Genomic DNA, 23,173 nt, shown 5'->3' on the forward strand with positions numbered 1-23,173 from the left:
CCCTCTGGTCTGCTCCGTCCCTCCCCCACCCTCCCCTCCCCCCACCCTCAGAGGGCTACCTCCTCCCTCCCTCTCTCGCCTGCGGAGTGGGCGATAGCCAAAGGGAGGAGGAGGGCAGCTCACCCAAGTGCAGACCAACAGAGCACTCCTCACCAGGAGGGTGGGAGGTGGCTCAAGCCAAAGTCCCTGAATTAGAGAAAAGAAGAGGGGAAAGGGGTTCCGGGGGCACAGGGGCGGCTGGCCTGAAGAGCTTCAAAGAAAAGAGGAGGAGCACCAACCACCCCCTCCCCCGGGGCTTCGACTAAGTGCCACTTATCTAAGCACCCCCATTCCGGTGCCTGCCTGCCCGGAGTCTGGGATAGTGCATCGAGTGGGAGTGGAAAGGAGGAGGGCAGGGGTTAGAGAGAGCCCAGCAGACAGATGGAAACAGGGGCCGAGGGGGGTGGAGGCTCTCGGAGAAGCTCACGCACACCGCCCCCCCCCCACCCAGGGCAGCAGCATCTGGATCGTAGCTAATACTGCAGGATGTGAGGAGGGCGGGACCTTGAGCCACAGTTTTTCCTGTGTGGGTGCCACGATGCGGAAGGAGCTGGTGGGGGACACAGGGAGAGGCACCTGGGGCTGGGCACTTGAAAGGGGAGCTGTGCGGGCAGCAGGGCAGGCTGGTGAGGGGCCAGTTGGCATCCAGCGTGAGAGGTAGATGGAACTCAGCGGGCACGAGTGGCAGAGAGCAGAGGGAGTACTGGCGCGGGGGTGCCAAAGGGGCACAGAGGAGGGGCAAGGCAAGGGGGGGTGGCCAGGACCCTGTTGTATTAACTCACAGCTCTGATCGGCAGCCCTACCCCTGGGGACCTGGTGCGGGGGGCAGTTCTCTCTGATGTGGGGGGAGGAGGGGCAGCTCTCAAAGTGCTTGGGGGTGGGGGGGTCCTCCCCTCTGGCCAGCCTCAGTTAATAACTTAATATCATCTCTCTATCAATCGCTCGCTCTCTCTTTTTTCTCTTTTTTTCTTCTGTCTAGTACTTCTTCATTTATCTTGTCTCCGTGCCTGGTTTCCAAAGTGCAGTTAGAATGACTGTAATTTTTAACCTCCAGGGGAGGGGCCAAGCCAAGCCTTTCTTTGCACCCAGGCATCTGGGGAAGCAGAGAGGCCCTTAGCCTGGAGGGGGAACCTAGGCCAAGAGACTGGGCGGGGGGCTCTCTCTTGCATGTGTGCAGGGGGTGAGTTGAGGGCATCTTCCCCCATCCCTCCATCCCCTACGGTCAAGATGGCTTGTCCCCTCTTAGCTCTCCCTCCCTTCTCCTACCTTCTCGGAGGACGGGGTCCTGGGAACTGCAGGACACGGTCCCCCCTGCCCCCTGACCCCCCCCCCCCACCTCCCACACTGTCCTTTTCATAGCAAGTTCATTTGTTTGCCCTGCCCCAGGGCTGGAGGTTCTGAGGAGGGACGGGGCAATGCGGGGGGTGTGTGTGTGTGTGTGTGTGGGGAGCTGAATCTATCCGAGGACGAGAGGGAGGAGAGAAGAGGTGTGGGGGTCTCCCTCAGCCCCCAGCTCTGCCCCTTCTCTCCAGGCTCCTCCCCACCAGCTCCGCACACCCTCTGGCCGCCTGAGGCTTTAGACTTCCTGATCCTCAAAGACCTCGAGGAAGAGTGGGGGGAAGAGTTCGGTGGGGCACTCGACTTTCATGTGGAGGAAGCGGCTGGCGTGGCAGGCCCCGATCATGCGGAGGTCAGTCACCTTCATCAGCAGCTTGGGCCAGAAATGCGGAATGTTGTGTTTGCGGTGGTTGACGTAGTGCTCGAACGCCAGCAGGTACGCCTCCTGACTCTTCTCGATCTTGTCCACACACAGCAGGCCCGAGCGGTCTGCGGGGAAGGAGGGGCAGGCGGGTGAGTGGGCGGAGGGGGGCAGAGGCGGAGAGGCTGGGGGAGAGGGAAGAAAAACACGTTCTGGGCAAGTGTAGGGGCAACCGCAGGGCAGAGGGAGGGGACCGGGGGGTGGAGGGGCAGGTAAAGAGGACAGAGGGCAAGAGGTAGGCCTGGAAAGAGAGGAGTCCTGGAGACAGGGCAGGACTAGCGGACAGAGAGATGGGGTGGGGAGAGCAATACAGAGGGAGTTAGGGGCAAGAAAGGGGGACTGAGGACAGAGGAGGGATGGGGGAGAGAAGGTGAATGGGAACAGAGTAGGGGATGGGGAACAGAGGGGTCTGGGAGAGACAGAGAGCAGGTGGGGGCAGAGAGAACAAATGAAGCCAGAATAGGAGGAGAGGAGGGACTGGGAGGTAAGAGATGGGCCTGGATATCAGAACAGAGTGGGGGTGGGTGAAAGAGCAGGGGACAGAGAGGTAGCTTTGTGGAGCAGAGAGACCACGGGGTTAAAGAAGGAGCGTGACAGGCCCAGGGCCCAGCCAAACTCTGGGCCCCTGGACGCTCCTGAGCCCTCCCAGCCAGGCCTCGGTACCTGTTGACATTAGCAGCACAGCCTGCAGCAGAGCCACTTCCGTGTCATCCAAGTTAAAGGCAGAGAGTGACTTGCCCAGTTCAAAGATGGCATCGGAGACGACACCCAGGCCGCCATTCTTGAGCTGCTCCCGCTTGACAGCCATCTCCCCGCTCAGTGTCAGGGTGTCGCTCTCGGGGTCATAGCGGACAGCCGCCCGCAGGGACATAATCTCCATGCAGCACCCCTTCAGGAGGATGATCTGGTCTTCGCAAGGCAGCTGCAGAACCACAGGGACACTCAGCAGGCCCCTCCCCGTAAGCATCGCCTGCGGGGGCCCCCTGGGAGCCGCAAGGCCACCACGGGCCAGGAACGTGTGCTCTGAACAGCTCTCTTGCAATGAGCGATGGATCTGCCCTGTTTCATTAACTCTCCCAACCGTGCCTCTGAGTTAGGTTCCGTCAGTACCTCCATGCCCACCGCAGATGAGCAAAGGGAGGTATAGGGAGTTAGGCCACGTGGCCAAGGTCACAAGCCAGTAGGGCAGCCTGTTCCCAGAGTCAGTGCTCTTTAAAGTAAGGAGAACTTCCAGAGTCAGGATGGCTGCGTAGACTTCAGGGGAGACAGGAAGGGACGGGCTGGGGAGGCTGGGCCCGTGGAGCCTGCTGGTTCTTTAGGGATCAGCTCACCCTGTGCGTGTATGTGTGTGCATGTGTGCGTGCGTGTGTGTTGGCTGTGTTGACCTACAGGAATTGCTCCCCATCCAGAGAGCTTCAGATGAGCACGAGTTGGGACTGGGTGATCTGGGGAGCAGCCCGAGGTCTCCCTCCAGCGTGGCACCGTGTCTCTCCTCCCATCTGCCACTCACCTCAGAGAACATGGGCAGTTTTTTGGCAAAGTCCACCACGCGGGTGATGGCCGGGGTGATGATCTTGGTAAACTCGCTGAAGGCCTCAAGGTCCACCTTGTCTCCGTCCGGCATGGAGACGATGGGTGACTGGCCAATGTCATCCGGCTAGAGGGAGAGATGGGGGTCAGCTGGGGCTGCAGACCCCTTTCAACCTCTCACAGAGGCTCCCTGCCCACCAGGGGGAGCTCCAAGGCAGCTTGGGGAGGCGGGGCCACCAGCACCTGGGGACAGCTGTGTCCCAACCCAGGTCTAAGGCTTCTCCCATCTTGGGGCAGAGAATACACCAGCATCAGAGCTCCAAGTTGGCTAATAATCACAAGGATCATAATAGCAGTAGAGGTAATGTCATAACAATAGAAGCTAGATTTACTGAATATTTAACATGTAACTAGGCATGAAGCCATGTGTTTTACACATACTATCTCATTTAATCCTCACCACGACTTATCACCATTAGTTGATGTTATACTTACCATCATTTCACAGATGAGGAAACTGAGACAGACTGCAGCTAAGTAATAAGCCCAAGGTCATGTGGCTAGTAAGTGGTAGAACCAGGATTTGAACCCGGGCAGTCTGATCCCCGACAAGTTACGCACACACGCGCTTGGGATCAGAGTCAGTGCTCCTAACAGCGTACTGTTCCGCATGCGGACACACTCCGCCAGGAGTTTTCTGCCTTCCCCACCATACACAACCAACTATCCGTCTCCTCCCAAGCTGGCCATTTTCTTGGCACTCAGTTTTGCCGGGGCCTAAAACAATGCCCAGCAACCAAGAGGTCCCCCAAAATGCTGTTACATGACTGTGTCCTCACCCTTCCTCCCAGTCACTGTGGGCGGGAAAAAGAGGAGAGCTCACCTCCGTTCACTGGAAATTCGATGAGGAGGGCAAGGCCCTGCCCTCATGGAGCTCCCAGTCAGATGGAAAAGGCAGGACCCTGATAGCAGCGACACACACACAGGTGTACGAATCAGCACTGTCAAGTCGTGGAGACTATCAGCCTTGGGTCAGACTAAACTAAGAAGGCTTTCCAGAGGAGGCAAGACTCTGAGTTCACTCTCCTCTCCTGGCTACCTGGCTGCCGCTCCCCCGTGCTCCCTCTCTCCTTACCAGGAATTTCCGCCTCTGTTTCCAATGGCTGCCCTGGGCATTTGTGCTGCGATGGGCCTCCGTGGCAACGTGGATCAGGTCCCACTCTTCGGGAGTGGGCTCTGGTCGCTGCTGCAGTGATCGGATCATCTCCTCCTTCCGCCGCCGCTCCCGGTTCTGCTCAATCAGCTTGCGTTTGGCCACCCGCTTCGAATCATCTAGAACCACTGTCAACAACAGACAGATACGATGCCCTTTGCATGGCACGCTCCGTAACCCACTCAGAAACTATGCTTCCCAGTAGGCCAAGAGAGGCTAAGTGACTTCCCAAATCACCTAGCAGTCGGGTGGCACAACCTGGATCCTGAATGATCACTGAGACCACATCAACTCCAATTTGGGCTGACGCAGAGGAAGACCATGTTCTGATCTAAAGGGCTATGGTGACAGTAGTTACTAGAAGACTGTACCATCCAATCCCTAGCTAATGAAAAATGCCCTCTCTCACCCAGAAGTGGGGTGCCTTCTCTAGTAGTCAGAGACACTGTGCTCTTGGGGGGGGGTACTCAGGACTTATTTCTACCCAACAACTCTAAGGCCCTGGAGTGGTGAAAGGCAGGCAGGCACTGGGGCCCATGCCCCGAGCCCAGAGAGGGATCCTGTTTCCTTTTCTTCAGAGATGAGGGCAGCAGGGACCAAGATTCTGAACATTCATTCTGCCACCAGCCTGACCCAGACTGTCCCTCTGCTCTGTGGGTACCTGGAAGGGAGCTGCCGTGTCTGAACGCACCCCCCTCCCACAGCTGCCTGGCCCGCTTCCCCCACCCATCCCCTTACAGTCCATGGCCATGCCCACAGCGATGCACTTCTTGAAGCGGCACAGCTGGCACTGATTGCGGGTGATCTTGTCAATGACACAACAGCTGTCATATTTGCACGAGTAGGTGGGGTGGAGGTTCTTCTGGATTGTGCGGCGAAAGAAGCCCTGGAGTTGGGGGAGGGCAGGGAGACGGAGCATGTTGTGATCACAACCCTCCCTTCCTGGATCAACCGTGCAGTTCTCTGGGGTTGGCGGGGGTGGGGGGCGGCGGGCTGGGGAGCTAGTGAGGGAACCTGGCATCCTCTCGACACAGCAAGCCCAGCATCACTGGGCTCTGCCAGGACTTAGAAATACACATCCTCAGCCCCCCAGCTGCCTAGGGGCCGGGGTACATGGGTAGTGGCGTTGGCAGAGTTAAGGATGGTGACCGCAGTTAGGAGATTTGAGCCTGGGATGGTGTGAGGTGCTCAGAGGCCTGAAGGAATAGCCGCTTTGGACACCAATTAATACCTGATTTTCCATCCTGTTAAACGACTCTAAAAACAACACTGGCCCCAAAACCATTCTCATACATGCTGCCTGTTGCCCATGCAGGTGGAATTCGTGAAATGGGGGGCGGGGGGTCAAAAAGTTAAGAAAAGGCATTGGGTATGAACTCTAGTAGCATGAAGAGAATATTTTCAATTTTATATACAGAGTTTAGTCTTTGCTTTAAAGGAAAAACCTCAAGACTCAAGATGGCAGTGATAATATGAAGAGCTAATGTCTGCTGCATACTTACTATGTGTCGGGCACTTATAAGCCTTTTCTTTCCTGTATCATCACATTTAACGCTCACGTCAACCCCGTGAGGTAGGAACTGTTATTATCTCCATTTTGCCGACTAAGAAACTGCAGCTTGGAGAGATTAAGCACTTTGCTCAAAGTCATATGGCTAAATGGCAGCAGACACTCAGAACTGGACCTGAGGTATAAGACACAAGGTCTGAGCTCTCAGATTCTGGGGTGCAATTAAAATCACCTTGGGCAGCCATCAAAAATACAGACTCTTGGGCCTCACGCTAGCGGGCCTCACGCTAGACCTACAACATCAGGCTCTCTAGGAGTGGGAAGGCATCTCTGTCCTTTCGGGATGCCCCGCTGGGACTCAGATGCCCTTGAGGGTGAGGTTCCTGGCTCTATATTACACTGCTGGCATTGCTTGCAGGAACACTGCTAGGGGACTCTATATCCCTGGTGGTCTTGGTCTGATTGACGACACCAGGAAAGAGAGGAACTTGAAGCCTTGACACATTCTTAAAGCTTTCTGTTTCTTGAAAGGTCTTACATTGTCAGGAAGTGATGATCCTGGGAAAACCATGTAGGCTGATGTGTCCAAAGTGAGATCTAATGAAGCCTCTTCAAGCCAGAGACCCGCTCTGCCCAGGGAGACTCTGCCATCCTCTTCTCTGGCCTCCGCCATGCCCCCCAGCACTGGTTCTCACCCTTTCAGGTGCAGTGGAAGCACTCCAAGGCAGATTCCACCACAAAACATTCTGATTGAGTAGGGCTGGGATGAGGCCTTGGGATCTGCACTTAACAAGTACTGCAGGTGGTCCAGGAACTACGTTTTGAGAAACACTGATGCTGTTTAACTGATGTCAGTCTTTCTCTGGTAGGTTGTGAGCAACTTGAGGGAGGCACACATACTGCACATCTCACGCTTAATACACTGAATGGATGGATGAAAGCAGACATGTATTGAGTGCTTCTTTTGTACTTGGTGCTGTTTTAAGTACTCTATGTGCGTTATCTCATTTTATTCCTCTAGCAACTCTATGAAGTAGGTAGTATGTTTATCCCCATTTTATAGATGAAGAAACTGAGGCTCAGAGAGATTAGGCATCTTACCTATGAGTGGCTGAGCAGGGATTATGAATGAACAAATGAATGAATGAATGAATAAGAGAAGAGAAATGAGGATATAACAGGTGCGCTTCAGCTTACATGTTTATAGAGCTGTCTGTTGTGCCAGGTGCTGAGGGACTTAAAGGGAATGTGATGGCAGGGGGGGAGGGTGGAGCTCAGGTGGTGGGGGAGGGGCAGGAGCTGGCTGGTCCATACCTTGCAGCCCTCACAAGTGATGCAGCGGTAGTGATAACCGGTTGCCTTGTCCCCACACACGACACACTGCTCGTCTTTGTCCAGGTAACTAGGGATATACCCTGGGAGGGAGGAAGGGAGGCAGGCAGGCAGGCATGGCTTGGGTCCCCAGCAGAGAGGCTCCTATACTTTCTCCATCCCCCAGCTTTTCCTTCCTGGCCCATCCCCTAGCCCAACCTCCCTGAAGGGTTCTCTGTCTCCAGGTATAATCCTGGAGACACATCAGAGGTCACCTTGTCCATCCCCTTCCCTAAGAATATGGAGAATCCAGTTCTTCTGACTGCCCCATTCAGGGCTTTTCTCTTGCTGCATGCCAGGGGCAGGGGATATGGGAGAAGGAGAAGCAAATGTCAGAGCAGCTCATCTTGGGGACCTCGGGCAAGGGAGTTATGGGGGAAGGGAAGAGGCCCTTCCTGACCTAATCCATCCTCAAAGGCTGGAGCGTGCCCCACATCAACCCTCTCACCCCAGACAAGTCCATCCCACGCTCTCCAGGAGGCTCTCCCTGTGGGACACAGGAACTGCTGGTATAGGCCCAGGCCCTGGAATTGTCCCGGCCTGGTTCTGTCGGGTTGAGGGTGGGAAGGAAGGCCACACGCAGCCAGGCTCACCTGACATGCTGGTTTTCAGGGAACATTGGCCGTTCTTTCTTTTTCGCTTTCCATCTGGTGACCTGGCACTGGATGGGGGCAAAGTGGGCCGAATCAGAGAGCAGTCCTTGGGCAGCCCCCCTTCTCATTCCATAGGCTGAAGTCATCCCCCACGCCTGACTCCCTCCTTCTTGTGTCCTCATCCTACCTCCCACCCCCAGGTCAACTGACAAAACTGAGAAGGGTCCAGCTATCTGGAAGCTTTGGGGAGAGAGATAAAGGGCTTGGCTGGGGCACAAGCATGTTCTAGGGCCCCAACATACACACACACACACACACACACACACACACACACACGAGCACGCCCATAATCTATAAGATAGCCACATATTCAAGCCTTCAGTACATGACACATATGCAGAAAGAATCTTCAGGACATGCTTAAAGCTATATAACCTTTAGAATACACACAAATGTGTGCAACATAAGACCAGCACACACGAACAACTCTGCTGCCTTCAGTACAAACCCAGGCACGGTAAACAAGCAGCAGGTTCTACCATCTATATCTATGCAACTTTCAAGGCTTTCTCAAATGTGTTATATGACCTCTAGGATATGCCCACATGTTACACAACCCTCTAGACGGGCACCTAATAATACCATGCCCCTCCCCCCAGTGAACATGTGACTTGATTTCCAGGTCATGCACACACGCTAAATAACCACAGTGGGACTTCCCTGGCGGCGCAGTGGTTAGGAGTCTGCCTGCCAACGCAGGGGACACGGATTCGAGCCCTGGTCCGGGAAGATCCCGTACGCCGTGAAGCAACTAAGCCCGTGCACCACAACTACTGAGCCTGCGCTCTAGAGCCCGCGAGCCACAACTACGGAAGCCCGCGTGTCTGCCACAGCTACTGAGCCCACATGCCGCAACTACTGAGCCCGCGTGCTACAACTACTGAAGCCCGCGTGCCTAGAGCCCGTGCTCTGCAACAAGAGAAGCCACCGCAATGAGAAGTCCACGCACCGCGACGAACGGTAGCCCCCGCTCGCCACCACTAGAGAAAGCCCACGTGCAGCAACGAAGACCCAACACCAGCCAAAAATTAAAATAAAAGTAAATTAAATAACCACAGTGGCCCACTAGAACCTAGACCCAAGAATATGAGAAAAGGATGGGACTCCCAGAGCTGCCCAGTCCATGGCCTCCCTTTAACAGAGCAGCAAACCTAGGCCCCACTTGTGCTGGTGACACTGTGGCTGGAGTCAGAGCCAGGACAAGGATGCTGGGCCCCTCCAAGTAAGGTATTAGCAACCCTCAGCCACTGCACACATATGTTGCCAGCCTCTCCACACACATGTTACATAACCTCGGCACACACAGGTTACATAAGCTTTCTACATGCATGCACGGATTGTATAACCTCCCACACCCACCCTGTGTGTGGCATGTTGCAGGGTCCTCCGCCCTCTCTCCACCCGCCTGGGGCCTGATGCGGCTCCCAACACACTGACACAGTGACCTTGGCCAGGGTCACAGCCACAGACAACTCTGTGTTCCACACGCCCTGGGGATTACCCCTGTCTGATGTCTACAACAGTTCGAGGGTCGAATCTCCCTCCTGCCTCTGGAGGGGTGGGTGTGGGGGGAACTCCCCGGCCACCTAGGCCCCAGTCGAGCTGGCAGTCTTCAGCAATTAACTAGACTCACAGCCTCTGGGTGCAGTCCCAGGGACAGCCACAAGGTGGCGCAGGGACATGGGGGAGGGGAGGCAGACAGGGGAGGGGCTGCAGTCCTGGGGGACCAGGAACTGGCATTCCCGCCTTTCTCAGAGTTAGCAGCAGACTTTCCCAGATCCACAGAAGTCTGGGCAGGGAGGTACAGAGGCTGTAAGTGAGAGCTACGCAATGACAGGTTAAATCTTTTTCAGAGCCCCCAGGGGTGGGGATTGGGTTGGGGGGATACCCCCATTGCCCTACCCAGCTGCCAGCCCCATCCACTTCCTCTACCCCTCCAGGGACCCAGTCTTGGGCCCCAGGGCTTTGCTGGGCCAGGCCTCCGGCCTCCTGGCTCAGGATCTGGTCTCCTAGGCAACGGCCACACTACTCCCCAGAGCACCCCCTCCCCCACCCTCTCCCTGGCCATAGGCACAGGCTGTACCCAGCTCCCAGGGCACCACGCCAACTGAGACTGAGCTCTGTGCCACTTGGAGCTGATGGGAGAGGCAGAGACCCTCTGGGCTCCTGAAGCACAATGCAGATAGTAGGTAACCCATCCCTAGTTGCGTGTGCAGGGCTGATGCCTCCTCCACGTGGGAGCAAAACCTTCATAGCTGGCATTCACTTTCACTTCCTGGGAGGAGCCCCATGGCAATGCCCGCCCTTGCCCATGAACAAGGAAGAGCTTGTGAGGCTCCCAATAGGTTCCAAATATAAGCGTGAGCTGTGACCAACAGCTACTGGTGCATGTGCCCTGAAATGTCATGTCACATGCACCATGGCTTCTGGACAACACGCTGGTGGTCAGAAGTGAACAACCTGGTAGGGAGAGGAGGGAAATGGCAAGGCTTGGATTCCACATGCTCAGGTGAGGGTGGCTGAGGGGACACTGGGGGGCATTGGAGACTCCCAGCACTGTCAAGGGAGGGGCCACGTGCCTGCTGCCTGTAATTACTCTGCTCTGAATCACCTCCCCCTTTCAAAATGGGCATCTTTCCATTGAGGTGCCTAATTCCCTGCCGCATGGGAACATGACCTCATCTCCTGGGCAAAGGTAGGCAGCAGGCTTGTTGGCCTCATGCCCATCCCCCCAGAGGTGCTTAAAAGGCCCAAGCTCCACTCTCTCGGGCCCAGCCAGGTGACCCTTCCTGTTGCCTAGGAGTTGGCACGACCTAGTTGCCAGACCCATTACCTGTTCTCCTCTGGGTCTGACCCACACTCCACCTTGCTTGGCTTCTGTTCCATTCACTTTAATTCCATCCAGGATGCCCTCCAGCACGCCAAGAGACTGGGGTGGGCACACTGGCCCCCCCGGCACGCCCACAGGCCGCCCACCCCCCGCCACCCAGGCCCTAGGGCCCAGCACCCATGGTGCCCGCCTCAGCACTTGGCCTTTCACACCATGCCCTGTGCCCCAAGGGGGGCGGGCGGTGAGAGGGGCCAGGGAGTGGCAGATAGTGGGGTTGTGGGGGAAGCCGGGTCTGTGGGGGGGTCCTGGGCTGGGGGAGTAGCTTCGGAATCTTGTCCTGTCCGGAGGTCCCTGCAGAGAGAGGAAAGAGGCAGGGATAAGGCGGCGCCATGGTGGGGCTGGGTGAATAGGATTCCTTTGGTGCCAACATTTGGGGGCTCGTAACGAGATGGTGGTAGTCATGGAGGGCAGGCACCAGGACAACCCTTCAGATTAACAGACAGCAGGCAAGACTGGAGAGCCACATCCTGCTCCCCAGACATGGAAAGTGATGGAGGGAAAGAATGAGGTCACCCATGTACCTCGTCTCAGTCCTCACATTCCAAGTGCCTGGCCCTTAACAGGCGTCTATTAAACATCAGCTATTGTTACCACCCCCCAGTTTCCCTAAAACTTATCAGTATTACAGGGCAAGAGGCCACCAGAGATGGGCAGCTTCAGCCCAGGCATGGGGGGTACTGGAGAAGGAAGTGTGGTTTGTGGGGGCAGCATGCAGGGATCCTGAATGCCCACGTGGGTGCCTTCACGGAGAGGGGCATTGCAAATGGTAGGGAGACGACCTCCCCGGCTGCTGGCTCAGTTACGACTCCCCAATCCCGGCCTCCCAAGGAGCTTCCCATACAAGGTCCCGAATCACACTTCCCAGTCTGAGGACCAGACTTCCCAGTCGGTTTAGCTGAGCTGCCACCCACCAGGATGGCAAGAGGAGGGGAAAGGAAACTAACCCGCGTTAATGGAATAGAGAATATAGGCCCTCTGGTATCAGAGCTGCACAGGTGAGGAAATAAAGCCTCAGAAAGCCCGACCATTCACTCGAGTTGGCACAGCTAGTGAGCAGCCTGCCTCCGATGCTTGCCTTGTCCTGCTATCTGGGGTCCAGGGCAGTGCTCACCTGGGCCAACCATTCCCCCCATGCTGCTCCGCTGACCCCAGCCTGCAGACCCGAGGCTCTGTGTCTGCACACACAAGGCAGGTGTGGGCACGTGAGAGGGGACAGAAGGCGCAGCTCTCCGCACACAGCCTCCATCGAGTGGCTGCTGCACCAGAGTCGTTGCCCCTGGGCCCCCCCGGCCCCACCCCTAGGAACTGATAAGGAGCCAGGGTGGGAGGGGCAAGGAGAGATAAGTCAGGCCACTGGGCAGGGTAGGACCGGGCTGGACCATGGGACAGGGCCTCTGCACTCAGACAAGTCCCCATCCTGGGGAGCAGGGCAGTAGTACAGAAGGGTGGCCTACTCTGCTTTCGATGCCCCCGCAGACCAGAACTGGGCACTGGGGGCTGGACAGGAGACATGGGGTGGAGGGGTGCGAGCAGGGAGCCTTAGCCCAGGGAGCCGTCAAGAAAGTAGGTCAAGTTTTTCTTGGCTTGCGGAGAAATTCCTGTTATAAATTTATAATGGCGTAGCCAGCCCTAAGGGGTGGAGATGGGGGGAGAAGGAGTGGGTGGGGATGCCCAGAGCCTGGGCATAGGGGCCTGCTGCTCTCAGCCAGAGCAGTGAGGGGCTGGGGGCTGAGGCAGGCGTGGGCCTTGGGCTGGACAATAGAGGGCTATTTTCTGTCGCCTCTGTTTCCACTTCTATCTGTGCCCAGTGAAGCTTCCTTTGGTCTGTCTGTCTGCATCTGAATGTCTCTCTCTCTCTCTCTCTCTGGGTCTGGGTGTCTCCCTGTCTCCCCCACCCCCCAAGACTGTGCCTCGGTGCTTGGCACACCCTGGCTGCGGTGCTGCCCCCGCCCGTCTCCTGCCCACCTGGCATACTGCCACCACTTGTTTACAGAAGCTGGAAAAATCCACTCGCCAGCCTGAGGCCCGAGTGCCCCCGGGGAGGGGAGGAGGCAGGCACAGGAGTGGGCATGCTGAGAGAGGGGCAGCCGCGCGAGCAGGCCCTGGAGGCAGGTGAAGGGAACCGGGGTGTGTGGGAATGGGTATCAGCGGCTACGGGCCAGACCAGGCAGGGAGCACCGGCGGCAGCACATGGCATGGGCAGCTCCTGCCCCAGGCCACAGCTCTGGAAGACCCCTCCCCCTGACTTCTGCTACCGCCAGTTGCTACAGGGCACACCTGGGGCAGTGCCAACCTAAGCCACCATGTTTTTTTTCCCTTCCCCCGACCCAGCCTGGCCTTAACTCCAAATGTGGCTGGGCACTGCCAAGGGCTTGCACGTGCCTGCTGCAGGGGGTGGAGGGAGGAGGCCCCCACTCTGCCTCACCTCTATGCTGAGCCGAACGGTGCCTGATGCCACCCAGGCTCCACTGAGCCCCTGGTAGTGGGCAGGGAAGCAAGGTCCTGCCCTCACTGCTTAGGGCACCCTTGCCTGGCACCTAGCAGGAGGCTGGAACCCCTGGGGAGTCCTTGTCATCTCTCTGGGGACATACCTGGGCCTCTGAGGCGACAGGGCAGGCAGAGGGCCCAGCATGCGGGGAGGCACATAGCACATGTGCCTGTGTTAGCTGTGGGCAGTGGGGCAGGGGGGCGGGGCAGAGATACCCATGCTGAAGGGCAGCCTCTCTCCCCTCCTCCTGGAGTCCTCCTCAATTCCCCCAGTGCCAGCCTGGCACATCCCCTGCAGAGGAAGACGATCAGCATCCCCCCAAGAGGCAGAGGGCTGGAGCTATGGGGCTCTGAGACTAGGCCGGACAGCCGGCAGGCAAGGCCCACCTGTTGGCTGGCCTGGCCACCCACTCCCTCTTTGTCAGATAAGAGATGCCTGGTGGCAGTGTGGGCAAGGTGCCCGCGGAGGGGGAAGCATTTCATTAAGCTTAAGTGCTTCTGCAATGGGGGGACTGAGACAAGAGGCCAATGCGGCATCCATGGGCACCATGCCATGTTCCTGCTGCTGGACTGTCCCACTCCGCAGTCCTGTGGACCCAAGGGACTCCCCGGAAGGACTCCTAGGGCTGCCAGAGGGGACTCTCTGCCCCAGAATCCAGCCCCCAATTCTGTACCCACCACTCTCCTGAGTGTCTGCTCTTGGCTTTGGCCCCACCTGTCAGGGCCCGTGAACTTTGTCCTTAATGCTCTACGGAAAGCCCAGCCCTCCTCCTTGCCAACCACAGAGGGAAAGACTCACATAGAGAGAGGGGGGCTGAGAAAATGGGAGAAAGAGAAGAAGCAGAGAGGTGAAAGGGACGATGGGGGAAGAGGGGGAGAAGGATGAGGAGAGGCAAGAACAAAGAGATGGGCAGGGGTGGGGGCAGAGGCAGGGATGACAATGAAGCCAAGGGAGAGGAAGAAAGGCAGCAAGGAGATGGGAGTGGAGAGAGAAGGGTGAGGGAGAAAAGAGGACAGAGAAGGGAAGGGGAGACAAAGGCAGAAAGGTAACAAAGAAAGATGGGTGGGGGGTGCTTCATGGAGGCTGGGGGGAGGGGAGAAGAGAAATGGTTTCCACGGTGACAGCTGGTTCTTGGTGGCCTGGCATGTGGGCTATTAATAGTGCTGTGGGGAGATTCACACCTCCCTCTCCCCTTCCCCTTTGCCTGCTGCTAGGGTGGGGGGAGGTACTTCTCCCCCACTCCCAATTATCTGGCACTGACGCCCTGACTCCACACCATGGGGGCCAAGAAGGGTGGCCAGGTGGCCACTGTAGCCCAAACACACACACACACACACACACACACACACACACACACACACACGGGCATGCACAGGCAAACACAGGCATCTGTGTGCAGACACTGCCGCCTGTGCCAGCGTGGGCTCCCATGGAAAGCCACAAACACCAACAGCCCCGGGAGTCTGGAGATGGTGTAGGCTGCGGCAGCAACACAGGCACGCAGGTTGAGGAGTAGATGCCTCTCGGGGCTGGGACCTCTTCCTCCTCTCCCAGATCCCCCCGTTCTATTCTCAGGTATGGACTGAAGGGGACTGCCCCACCCAACCTGCTGTTATCCTAGTGCCAGCAGAGAGAGGAGGAGTGAAGGCGGGAAGGGAGGTACTATTTGGCAGGTGTGACATGGCAGAGGAGTACACAGACAGAGGCACCAGCTTGGCAAGCGCGGCGGGGGGGGCGTGGGTGGGCAGGGGCTGAGGCAGCCTCTTTGGTGGGCTCTCGCTGGGCCCCCATGAGATGGATTCTGGAGCGTAAGGGCAGTGACCCTTAAGTCTGATCTCCTAGCCACTGTGGGGCCTTGGAGGCTAGAGAATGGGAGATGGGGTTGGGGGATATAATATAAGGGGGAGATAGGTTACTTAAACAAAAGGATCCTCTCCTCCAAAAGAATATAACAGGAAATTCCCCCCTGCAGGCACAGACAGAAAGACATAAACAGTAGCCTTGACTTGGGCCAGATGCCCAGTATTAACATCAAAGACTGTGCTTCCCGCCCAACCCCACCATAACCTCACCCACCTGCTGCTCTCCTGTCCCTCCTCCCACCCCAGGCCAGCTCCAGTCAGGCATTAAGGTGGGCGCCCAAGTCTAGGGCTCACCTCCATCCCCCCCACGCATACTGACGATGGTTGTGCCCACATCCATGCTCAAGAGCTCAGCCCCTTCCCTGTCAACCCACAGAACTTCGTGCCCCCTGCCCCAGTTCCCCCCAGAAATGGAGGGGGAGATCCAAATAGCCAAGAAGGCAGAGTTAGGAGCACCCACAAGCTGGGCATACTCTCCCTGCCCTCCCCCCAGCAGCCAGCGGGTAATCGGAGCTGGGAGGTGGGGCAGCTGAAGGCTGGAGGCATGAACGTCACAGGGCCAAGGCGCTCAGTGCAGATGGCATCAGGGGCACAGGGCTTGGGGTCCTCCCTTCCCCACTCCCCTCTTCCAAGGAGGAGGCTGCAGAGAGGAGTCTGCAAGCCCTGGGGAGCACGCCCAGGAGGGAAGGGAATGGTGGACGGGAAAAGAAAAGCAGGGATGTTCTCCCAGGCACCCCAGAGAGGCGGGAGATAGCCCCCACCCAAGCAGAACTGGCCGAGGAGGGGAGGTGGGGGAGAGGGACGAAGAGAGAAGCGGGGAGAGAGAAGCCAGGAGAGGGAGGGAGGGAATGGGGAGAGAGAGAGAGATTGAAAATTGTGTGTGTGTGTGTGTGTGTGTGTGTGTGTGTGAGAGAGAGCGAGAGAGAGAGAGAGAGAGAGAGAGAGAGAGAGAGAGAGAGAGAGAGAGAGAGAGACAGAGAGAGAGAGAGAGAGACAGAGACAGAGACAGAGACAGAGACAGAGACAGAGAGAGAGACAGAGAGAGAGACAGAGAGAGAGAGACAGAGAGAGAGAGACACAGAGAGAGAGAGAGAGAGGGAGGGGGGAGAGAGAGAGAGAGACACAGAGAGAGAGAGAGAGAGAGAGAGGGAGAGGGGGGGAGGGAGAGAGAGAGAGAGAGAGGGAGAGAGGGAGGGAGGGAGGGAGGGAGGGAGGGAGGGAGAGAGGGAGAGAGGGAGAAGGGAGAAGGGAGGGAGGGGAGCGCATACGAGGGAGAGAGAGCAGGCGAGAGCGAGCAAGTAAATGCAGCTGAGTCTCCCGCACACACACGGACACGTGCAGACACACACACTCACCCCGCATGCGCAGAGCCTCGGGCTCTGGGTACCCCATTCCAGCAGATATTCAGAGCCCTCCCCAGCCCACACATGCCCAAAACACGCATACATGGATTGCACGCACAACACACCCACTCACTGATGTGTACAAAGACGCTGATAGCCACCAAAGCCTCAGGTCCCATTCCCCTTCCCTCGCCCACGCCCCACGCGCCTGGGTAAAAGAGAAAATGAAACAGGCAGCTAAGGCTCTAGGAGCCAAGAGCTCATCTCTTCCTTACAAGAGTAAGAGAGGAGGGAGAGGGCTGGGGGCTGGGGCCAATCACGCTGCTCTGCCACTGCTGGAGGTGTGGCTGTGCCTTTGGCCCTAACCTTTAACCCCAGTCCCCAGTGCTGGGTGCCCACCTCCAAAGCAGGGGACCAAGGATAGCATTTTCTGGGCACCAATAAGTTCCATCTTGCTCCCCTTGTCTACCCAGAGAACTTCTGACCCCTCCCTCTGGACCACCTCACACAATGGCATGCAAGCGGGAGGTCCCCTTTGGTGCCCCAGCCCTGGCCTGCCAGGAAGGCAGGCGACACCATATGCCTGAAAACCACATGCTCCCCTCCCTCCAGCAGCCCCAGATGCCTCTGTGAGAGACGGAGAACTGTCTCTGGTTCCAAGCAGCGTGTGTATCCGCACCCTGGAGCGTTCCAGGCATTGGGAAGAGAGGAGAATCCACAGGCGTTGTTTGCCGTGCCAGTGCCAGGATGCAATACCGACTGACCACAGGTGTCACCCCACGTTATGTTATTTACCCTCACTCTGCGTGAGGTGGGCATCATTGTCTCCAGATTATGAAAACCTAGGCCCAGAGTCAGAAACTGGCAAATGGTGAAAACCCAGCCTCCAACTCCCAGCCCGCGCTCTTCCCGCCATGGTCACGCTCGCCTCCCTCCCCAAGAGGCACAAAAGTCCCCCAAGCACCTTTAGAGCCATGAGAACCAGGGTTGAGATGAGCTCCCTACTCCAGAGGCTCCCCAGTGGCCCACCACTGTCCTGGGGGAGCTGCATAAAAGGAATTTGGGGGGAGAGAGGAGTCCTATCACCAGATGCAGAAGAAAGGTGGCAACCCAGGACAGACCCTGGGTCTCGAGGTGCCACGCCTAACACCCTCCTTATTCACTGCCGCTGTCCTCCACACTAATGCCCCCTCCATGCAGGGGTGGGGAATCTGTCAGCCGGGCTGGGTCCTGGTTGATTGATCAATGGCAGGTAGCTGAGATGCTGGGTCCCCAGGAGAGAGGAAGGGTGCCGTACTCTACTCATAAGGAAGGAGCAGGGGTATGGAGAGAGCCTGCTTTCCTTGTTTTTTCTCTCCCCCATTCCCAGTGCTCAGACTTGTCCTAACCAGAGATGCAGTGATGCCCAAACATTCATGCATTTGCCCCTAACTGGGGAGGTGTGTCCAGGCTGAGATGTCAAGAGCTCCTTTTAAGAAGCAGCTAAAAGGTGATCAGAGGAGGGCAAGGCAGAGGGGCTCCAGCCTGCACAAACTCATGAGGGAGAGAGAGGGGACGTGGAGGCTGAGGAGGCTGGAGATTAGCGACCCACTATCCCTACCACCCCCATCCCCATCCTATTCCTGTGATGTCTAGGAGATCCAATTCTCCACCGAGCTTCTCCAAGAAGTGACCTACAGACTTCCTCGTTGTAACAGCTAACACATCCAGTGCTTGTTAGGCACCAGGCACTTGTTAAAGCATTTTATGTATTCTGACTCCTCTAATCCTCAAAAAGCTGAATGAGGTAGGTATTATCCTCCTCAATTCACAGACAAGGCAAGTGAGAGGTTAAATCGCTTGCCCAGGAGTATACAGCCCACAAGTGGCAGGGCTGGGATTCAGACCCAGGTGATCTAGTTCCTATATATATATATATATATATATATATATCCCTGTTTTTAACCATTACAGCATATCACCTGCTAGAGGAACAATATCTTGTTCTTTCATCCAGCTATGTGTTCCCTGTGACCCAGCCTCAGTTTCCCTTTCAGTAGCAGCCATGGATTCTCTATGGTAGAATCCCTACCAGTGTCTCCTCATCCATGGTCTGGGCCACAGCTAGAGGGGAGCATGGCCAGAAATGGTAGATGTCCCCTGCTCAAACTCCCTCTCCGGAAGACTTGCCACTCTGGGCTGGAGGGCCAGCGCATGGGAGAGGGCCTCACGAAGTCTGGGCAGCTGTACCCTCAGAACCAGGCTCTGAGGCTGGGCAAAGCAGACACAGCTGTTGGGCATCTCAGAGGTGGGTCTCAGCTGCCAGGGGTGTGGAGAAAGGCCACTGTGAGTCCTGCCAAAGACCCAGCTCAGCCGGGTCCTGCCAACTCCTGCCACCGCCCCCGGGGGCAATTATCTTCCAGCGGGTCAGTGTGGAGGGAGCCCCCTCTCTGGCCTGTTTGGGAGCTGGCTAGCCATGGCCTGCACACCCAGGCCTTCCACCCAGCTGGTGTCCCCTGGCTGAGCCTGCCAGCCTGAGAGATCAGCATGGGCAGTGGCCGACCCCCTTTCCTTCTCCCCCCCACTCCCAGCCCCCCAAACTCGCTGGCCGCAGCTGCAGTACTGAGGAAGCGCAGGATGTCCTGAGCAGCCAGCTGAGCCCCCTGCCCCCCACCCCAACCTCCCGCTGACCCCAGAGGCAGGGCAGGCGGGCCGAGGGGCGGGGTTTGAGTATGAACAACTGGAGAAGAATGAAGAACCTCACCACCAGTTCCCAGCTCTGAGCAAGGAGGCTGCGGCAGAAACGGAGACCAGAACAGGGGTCGACGGGGTCAGGGACAGGTGAGAGTTACAGACTAGCAGAGAAGCGAGGAGGGAGGAGACACAGCGGAGACAGCGTTGGAGCGAAATTCCAAGTCAAAAATACACATCACTCACCCAGACACTCACCAACATACTGCCTCCTACGGCAGGCTTCCAAGTTTAGACAGGAGGGCAGAGGTGGGTAAAGGGGCCAGACTCACGGTGGGAGGCAGGAACTCAGCTGGGGGCCCGTGAGCATCCCCAGGAATGGCTCAAACAACCCCAGCAGGGGTGGCTAGGTTCCTTATTTGCTTTTGGGGTGGGGATAGAGGCTGCTTCCTAGGAGCCAGGTTTCCCCAAGACCCCCCTCCCCCCAGCAACCAGGATCATCTCAGCTCCTGAAGTCACTGAGCACTGCTTCAGGTCCATGACTCGGCCCTCTAGAACTCCCCTACCCCCTACTCTCTTTGCTCTAATTTCTCTGTCCCTCAAAAAAAAAGAACGTCAAAAAAGAAGACAGGAGGAAGCTTGAGGAGAAAAGTCTATGACTGTATGTCCATCTAGGGGTGTGCCTGACTGCACAGCTACACCGTGCGCATCCAGAGTTGTAGACCTGTGACTGTGTGGGCCGGAGCCTTGTAAGTGCCTTCTGCACCTGAGGCCCTGGGACTGTGTGCAAATGAGTGTACCTGTGTCCAGAGTTCCCACAGTCAATCAATTAACAAGTATTTACAGAGCACTTCCTATGCTAGGCTCTGGGTGGGATCCAGAGCAATTCCAGAGATTCTCCCAGGTCTCAAGGAGCTCACCATCTGGGGGAGGGGGGGATGACAAGCGAAAGAGGTGGAAAATGTTATCGTGAATGCATGCCTTACACCATTATGGGAGCAGGGGTTTTGTGGTATACAGAACCTCAGAGAGCCACAGTAAGAGTCCAGGAAAATACTTGTTGCTAAGTTGTGTATCCGTGTGTTGATGTGTAACTGCATTTGCGTTTGACTGAGTGACAGCGACTGATACGGCAAGGAGATGATGCCTGTGTGACTGGGCTCATGCGAGCACGTGTGTGCCTGTGAGTGACAGGGTCTTTTGTAATGTACGGCTGTGTGCAATTGCTCTGTGTTCATGCAAGCGTGCGATAGTGACTTTTTCTGTGTGGGTGACAGCGACTCCTCCTTGTTGTGTGTGACAGCATCTCCATGTGACCCTGTGCATGGGTATGTGCATGGGTTGGTCTCCCTGCTCTTGGTCTCCTGTGGGTGTGTCTCACCCCTCTGAGCTCCCCTGTGCAGTGGCAGCCAGCCTCTTCCCTTGTCCCCATGTGGGTGTGTCCAGCAGCTCCTGTCCTTGAATCCGCCTGGGTGTCCCCGGGTGTGCATGTGGCTGTCTATGTGGGCACATCTGTGTGTCTGCATGTCACGTTTGCTTCCCCCCTCATCTTGGACAACAGCCCCCTTCATCCCTTCCCCCTCCTGGGGCCAGAGCCAGCACTGAGAGGTGGGCTCCCATCTCACTGACTTTCCTTCTGCAACCTCCACCCCTGGAAACGCGTGGCTCTCTCCATTGCCCCTATCATCCCCCACCCCGCAGGCTTTTCCTTCACACTGGACTAGGGAAGGCCCCAGGCAGAGAAGGGGCACCAGAGACACGTTGCAAGGGGAGGGAAACGGGTGGCACACACAACACGGGTCCATTCCTCCCTCTCTTCCCTAACCGCCCTAGCTTGCAACTCCCTTAATCATCTAGGAACCCTCAGATACACCCCCCCGCCCCGCACACACACACCCCCCCAACCAGTCGCGTTTTTGCAATTAGGAGTGTTGCAACCAGAGAGCCATGTTCAATTGGGGAGGCGGGTGAAGGGGGGGGACTTCCTCCTCCCGGGGCCAGTGCAAGCCCACCCCCCACCCCACTCCTACCGCCCTCCGCAGCTGGAGGCAGCTTTGCAAAGGCCACTCGGCCTCGGCCTGGGAGGCTAGGGGTGGGAGCTGGGGGGGCAGGCCTCCGGCGCACCGTAAACAAACCGCGGCGCGGCGGGCGGGGGAGCTCCGGCGGCCGGCAGCGGGGCCGGGCCCGGGAATGCGCAGCGGACGGGCCGGACAGAGGCCGGGCGGGCCCTCGAGGGGGAGGCCCGGACGCCATCTCCGCCGGCGAACCCCGGGGCCCACCGACCTCCCAGCAACGCCTCTCTTCCCCAGGGCGTAAGTTGCAAGCTCCCGGCCAGTGACAGGGTCACCGGGGCGTCCAGGAAAGCTGAGGCTGGCAGCGGGTACCCCTCGGGCGCCCCCAGCCCACCTGGGAGCTGGCCAGAGAGCCCCGCGGCTTTGCATAATCAATCGCGATGCATTTGCATATTAATGCCCCCTCGCTCCCTCCCCCTTACCTCGGCGTGGCGCGCTGGACCGGGCTGGGCAGCGACGCGGGGGTCTCAGCGCCCCGTGCCGGGGGCGTCCATGGGGGGCCGGTGGGGCCCGGGCCGCCCGCCTCCTGCGCCCGGGTGTGAGTGCGAGTGAGCGCGGGGGGGCGGGGGGCGAGTGTGGCGGCCCCGCGGCTCCTCCGGCAGAGGCGGTGGCCGCTCTTAGCTCCTCCCTCCCCCGCCCCACTCTGGCTGGGGCTCGGGCTCTGCGCGCCCGCCCGGCTCTCGGCTGCTCCCTGCAGGCCGCCTAGACGCCGCCGCCGCCGCCGCCGCCGGCCCCCGCCTCCCGTCCCCCGCCCCCCGCCCCCCGCCGCGCCCCGGGACCCCGGCCAGCCGCCCCTCGGCCGCCTCTGCCCCCGCCCCGCCCGCACTTGCCCGCCCCACTCCAGGCGTCTCCGGCGGGAGTGGTACTTGGTGACATATTTTGGAAGAGATGTCATTTAGAAAATAGCCTTCCCTTGCTGGAAGAATTGCAGGGTTGGGGGAGATGCACCACGGGGATGGAGAAGGGCTTATCGGCGAGCCGCCTGCACCTTAGAAGTCGGGGGGAAAGTCTAAATACCAAACCCCAGGAGGTTTAGAGTTTGTTTTGAGTTCGGGTCCCTTCTCTGCCAGTAACTCACTGTGTGACCTTGAACAAATCGCCACCGCTCTAGGTGGCAGAGCTGCCTCAACCTTAAAATTTGAGGATTGTGCACGGTTACCCCTGAGGTCCTTTTAACTTCAATCATCCTGTGTTTTTAATCCTTTTGGAGGTATGCTTCCCCATTACCTCCCTTGCAGGCTCATTTCTAACATCATTACCTGATCCACTGCCTCCTCTTTCAAATGTCACCCTCCTCCAGTATAGGCTCTTTCTATTCACTGTCACCAGTCACTTCCTCAACAATCTGGTCCTCTTGCTGAGCTGGGGAGGGGGTAAGGCTTGCCCTACCCCATCAACTCTCAGCTTCACAGAGGTGGTTTTTCCTCCCATGTTTGCCCCCCCAATCCAAATGTACAGGGCCAGTCTAAGGAGGAGGGTGGGCTGTGTAAAAATGGATCCCCTTCCCCAAAGGAGAGGTCTCCATCATGCCAGCCCCACCCCTCACGCACACACACACACACACACACACACACACACACACACACACACACACACACACACACACACACACACACACACACACACACACCCCTGCATTCATGGACATAAAACCAACCCAGTGACGCCAGATCCTTTCATCTCAGGATCTCCCAGCACCAGGCAGAGCCCTAATTACCCCAGCACCCTCCCCTACCCCTCCGGTTCACCTGCTGTCATTAGCTCAGTTTTTAC

At 57.7% G+C, this 23,173-nt stretch overlaps 2 protein-coding genes across 10 annotated transcripts in view; one reads left to right on the forward strand and one right to left on the reverse strand.

The window, feature by feature from the left end:
- Window positions 1-1,381: 1,381 nt before the first annotated feature.
- THRA (thyroid hormone receptor alpha) lies at window positions 1,382-22,000 on the reverse strand. The gene is made up of 9 exons (XM_030839940.3): window positions 21,823-22,000; window positions 10,909-11,256; window positions 8,016-8,083; window positions 7,366-7,466; window positions 5,280-5,427; window positions 4,464-4,669; window positions 3,309-3,455; window positions 2,462-2,720; window positions 1,382-1,866 (listed from the first exon to the last, which is right to left on the reverse strand). Exons 2-9 carry the CDS (start codon window positions 10,959-10,961, stop codon window positions 1,616-1,618), a joined length of 1,233 nt encoding a protein of 410 aa, XP_030695800.1. The 5' UTR covers window positions 10,962-11,256; window positions 21,823-22,000; the 3' UTR covers window positions 1,382-1,615.
- The window catches only part of MED24 (mediator complex subunit 24), a 39,447-nt gene continuing 31,162 nt past the window's right edge, over window positions 14,889-23,173 (forward strand). For 3 of the 9 annotated variants that reach the window (XM_060290894.2, XM_060290892.2, XM_060290895.2), the window contains exon 1: window positions 21,430-21,640. The gene's annotated coding sequence lies outside the window, so the exon portion shown is untranslated. Of the gene's footprint in view, window positions 15,029-21,429; window positions 21,641-23,173 lie in introns of those variants that run through there. The other 6 variants (XM_060290896.2, XM_060290898.2, XM_060290893.1 and 3 more) reach the window with 5 other exon arrangements.

Source organism: Globicephala melas, chromosome 20, assembly GCF_963455315.2.
Source record: "Globicephala melas chromosome 20, mGloMel1.2, whole genome shotgun sequence".
NCBI lineage: Eukaryota > Metazoa > Chordata > Mammalia > Artiodactyla > Delphinidae > Globicephala > Globicephala melas.

What these genes read in the sequence shown, in the direction of transcription:
- THRA (XM_030839940.3), bottom strand. Translation starts at nt 10,961, where the DNA reads ATGGAACAGAAGCCAAGCAAGGTGGAGTGTGGGTCAGACCCAGAGGAG. An exon ending in TGTGGGCATGGCCATGGACT is followed by an intron (nt 4,670 to 5,279) that starts GTAAGGGGATGG and finishes TGTTGTTGACAG; the next exon opens with TGGTTCTAGATGATTCGAAG. An exon ending in TGTGCTGCTAATGTCAACAG is followed by an intron (nt 1,867 to 2,461) that starts GTACCGAGGCCT and finishes CCTTCCCCGCAG; the next exon opens with ACCGCTCGGGCCTGCTGTGT.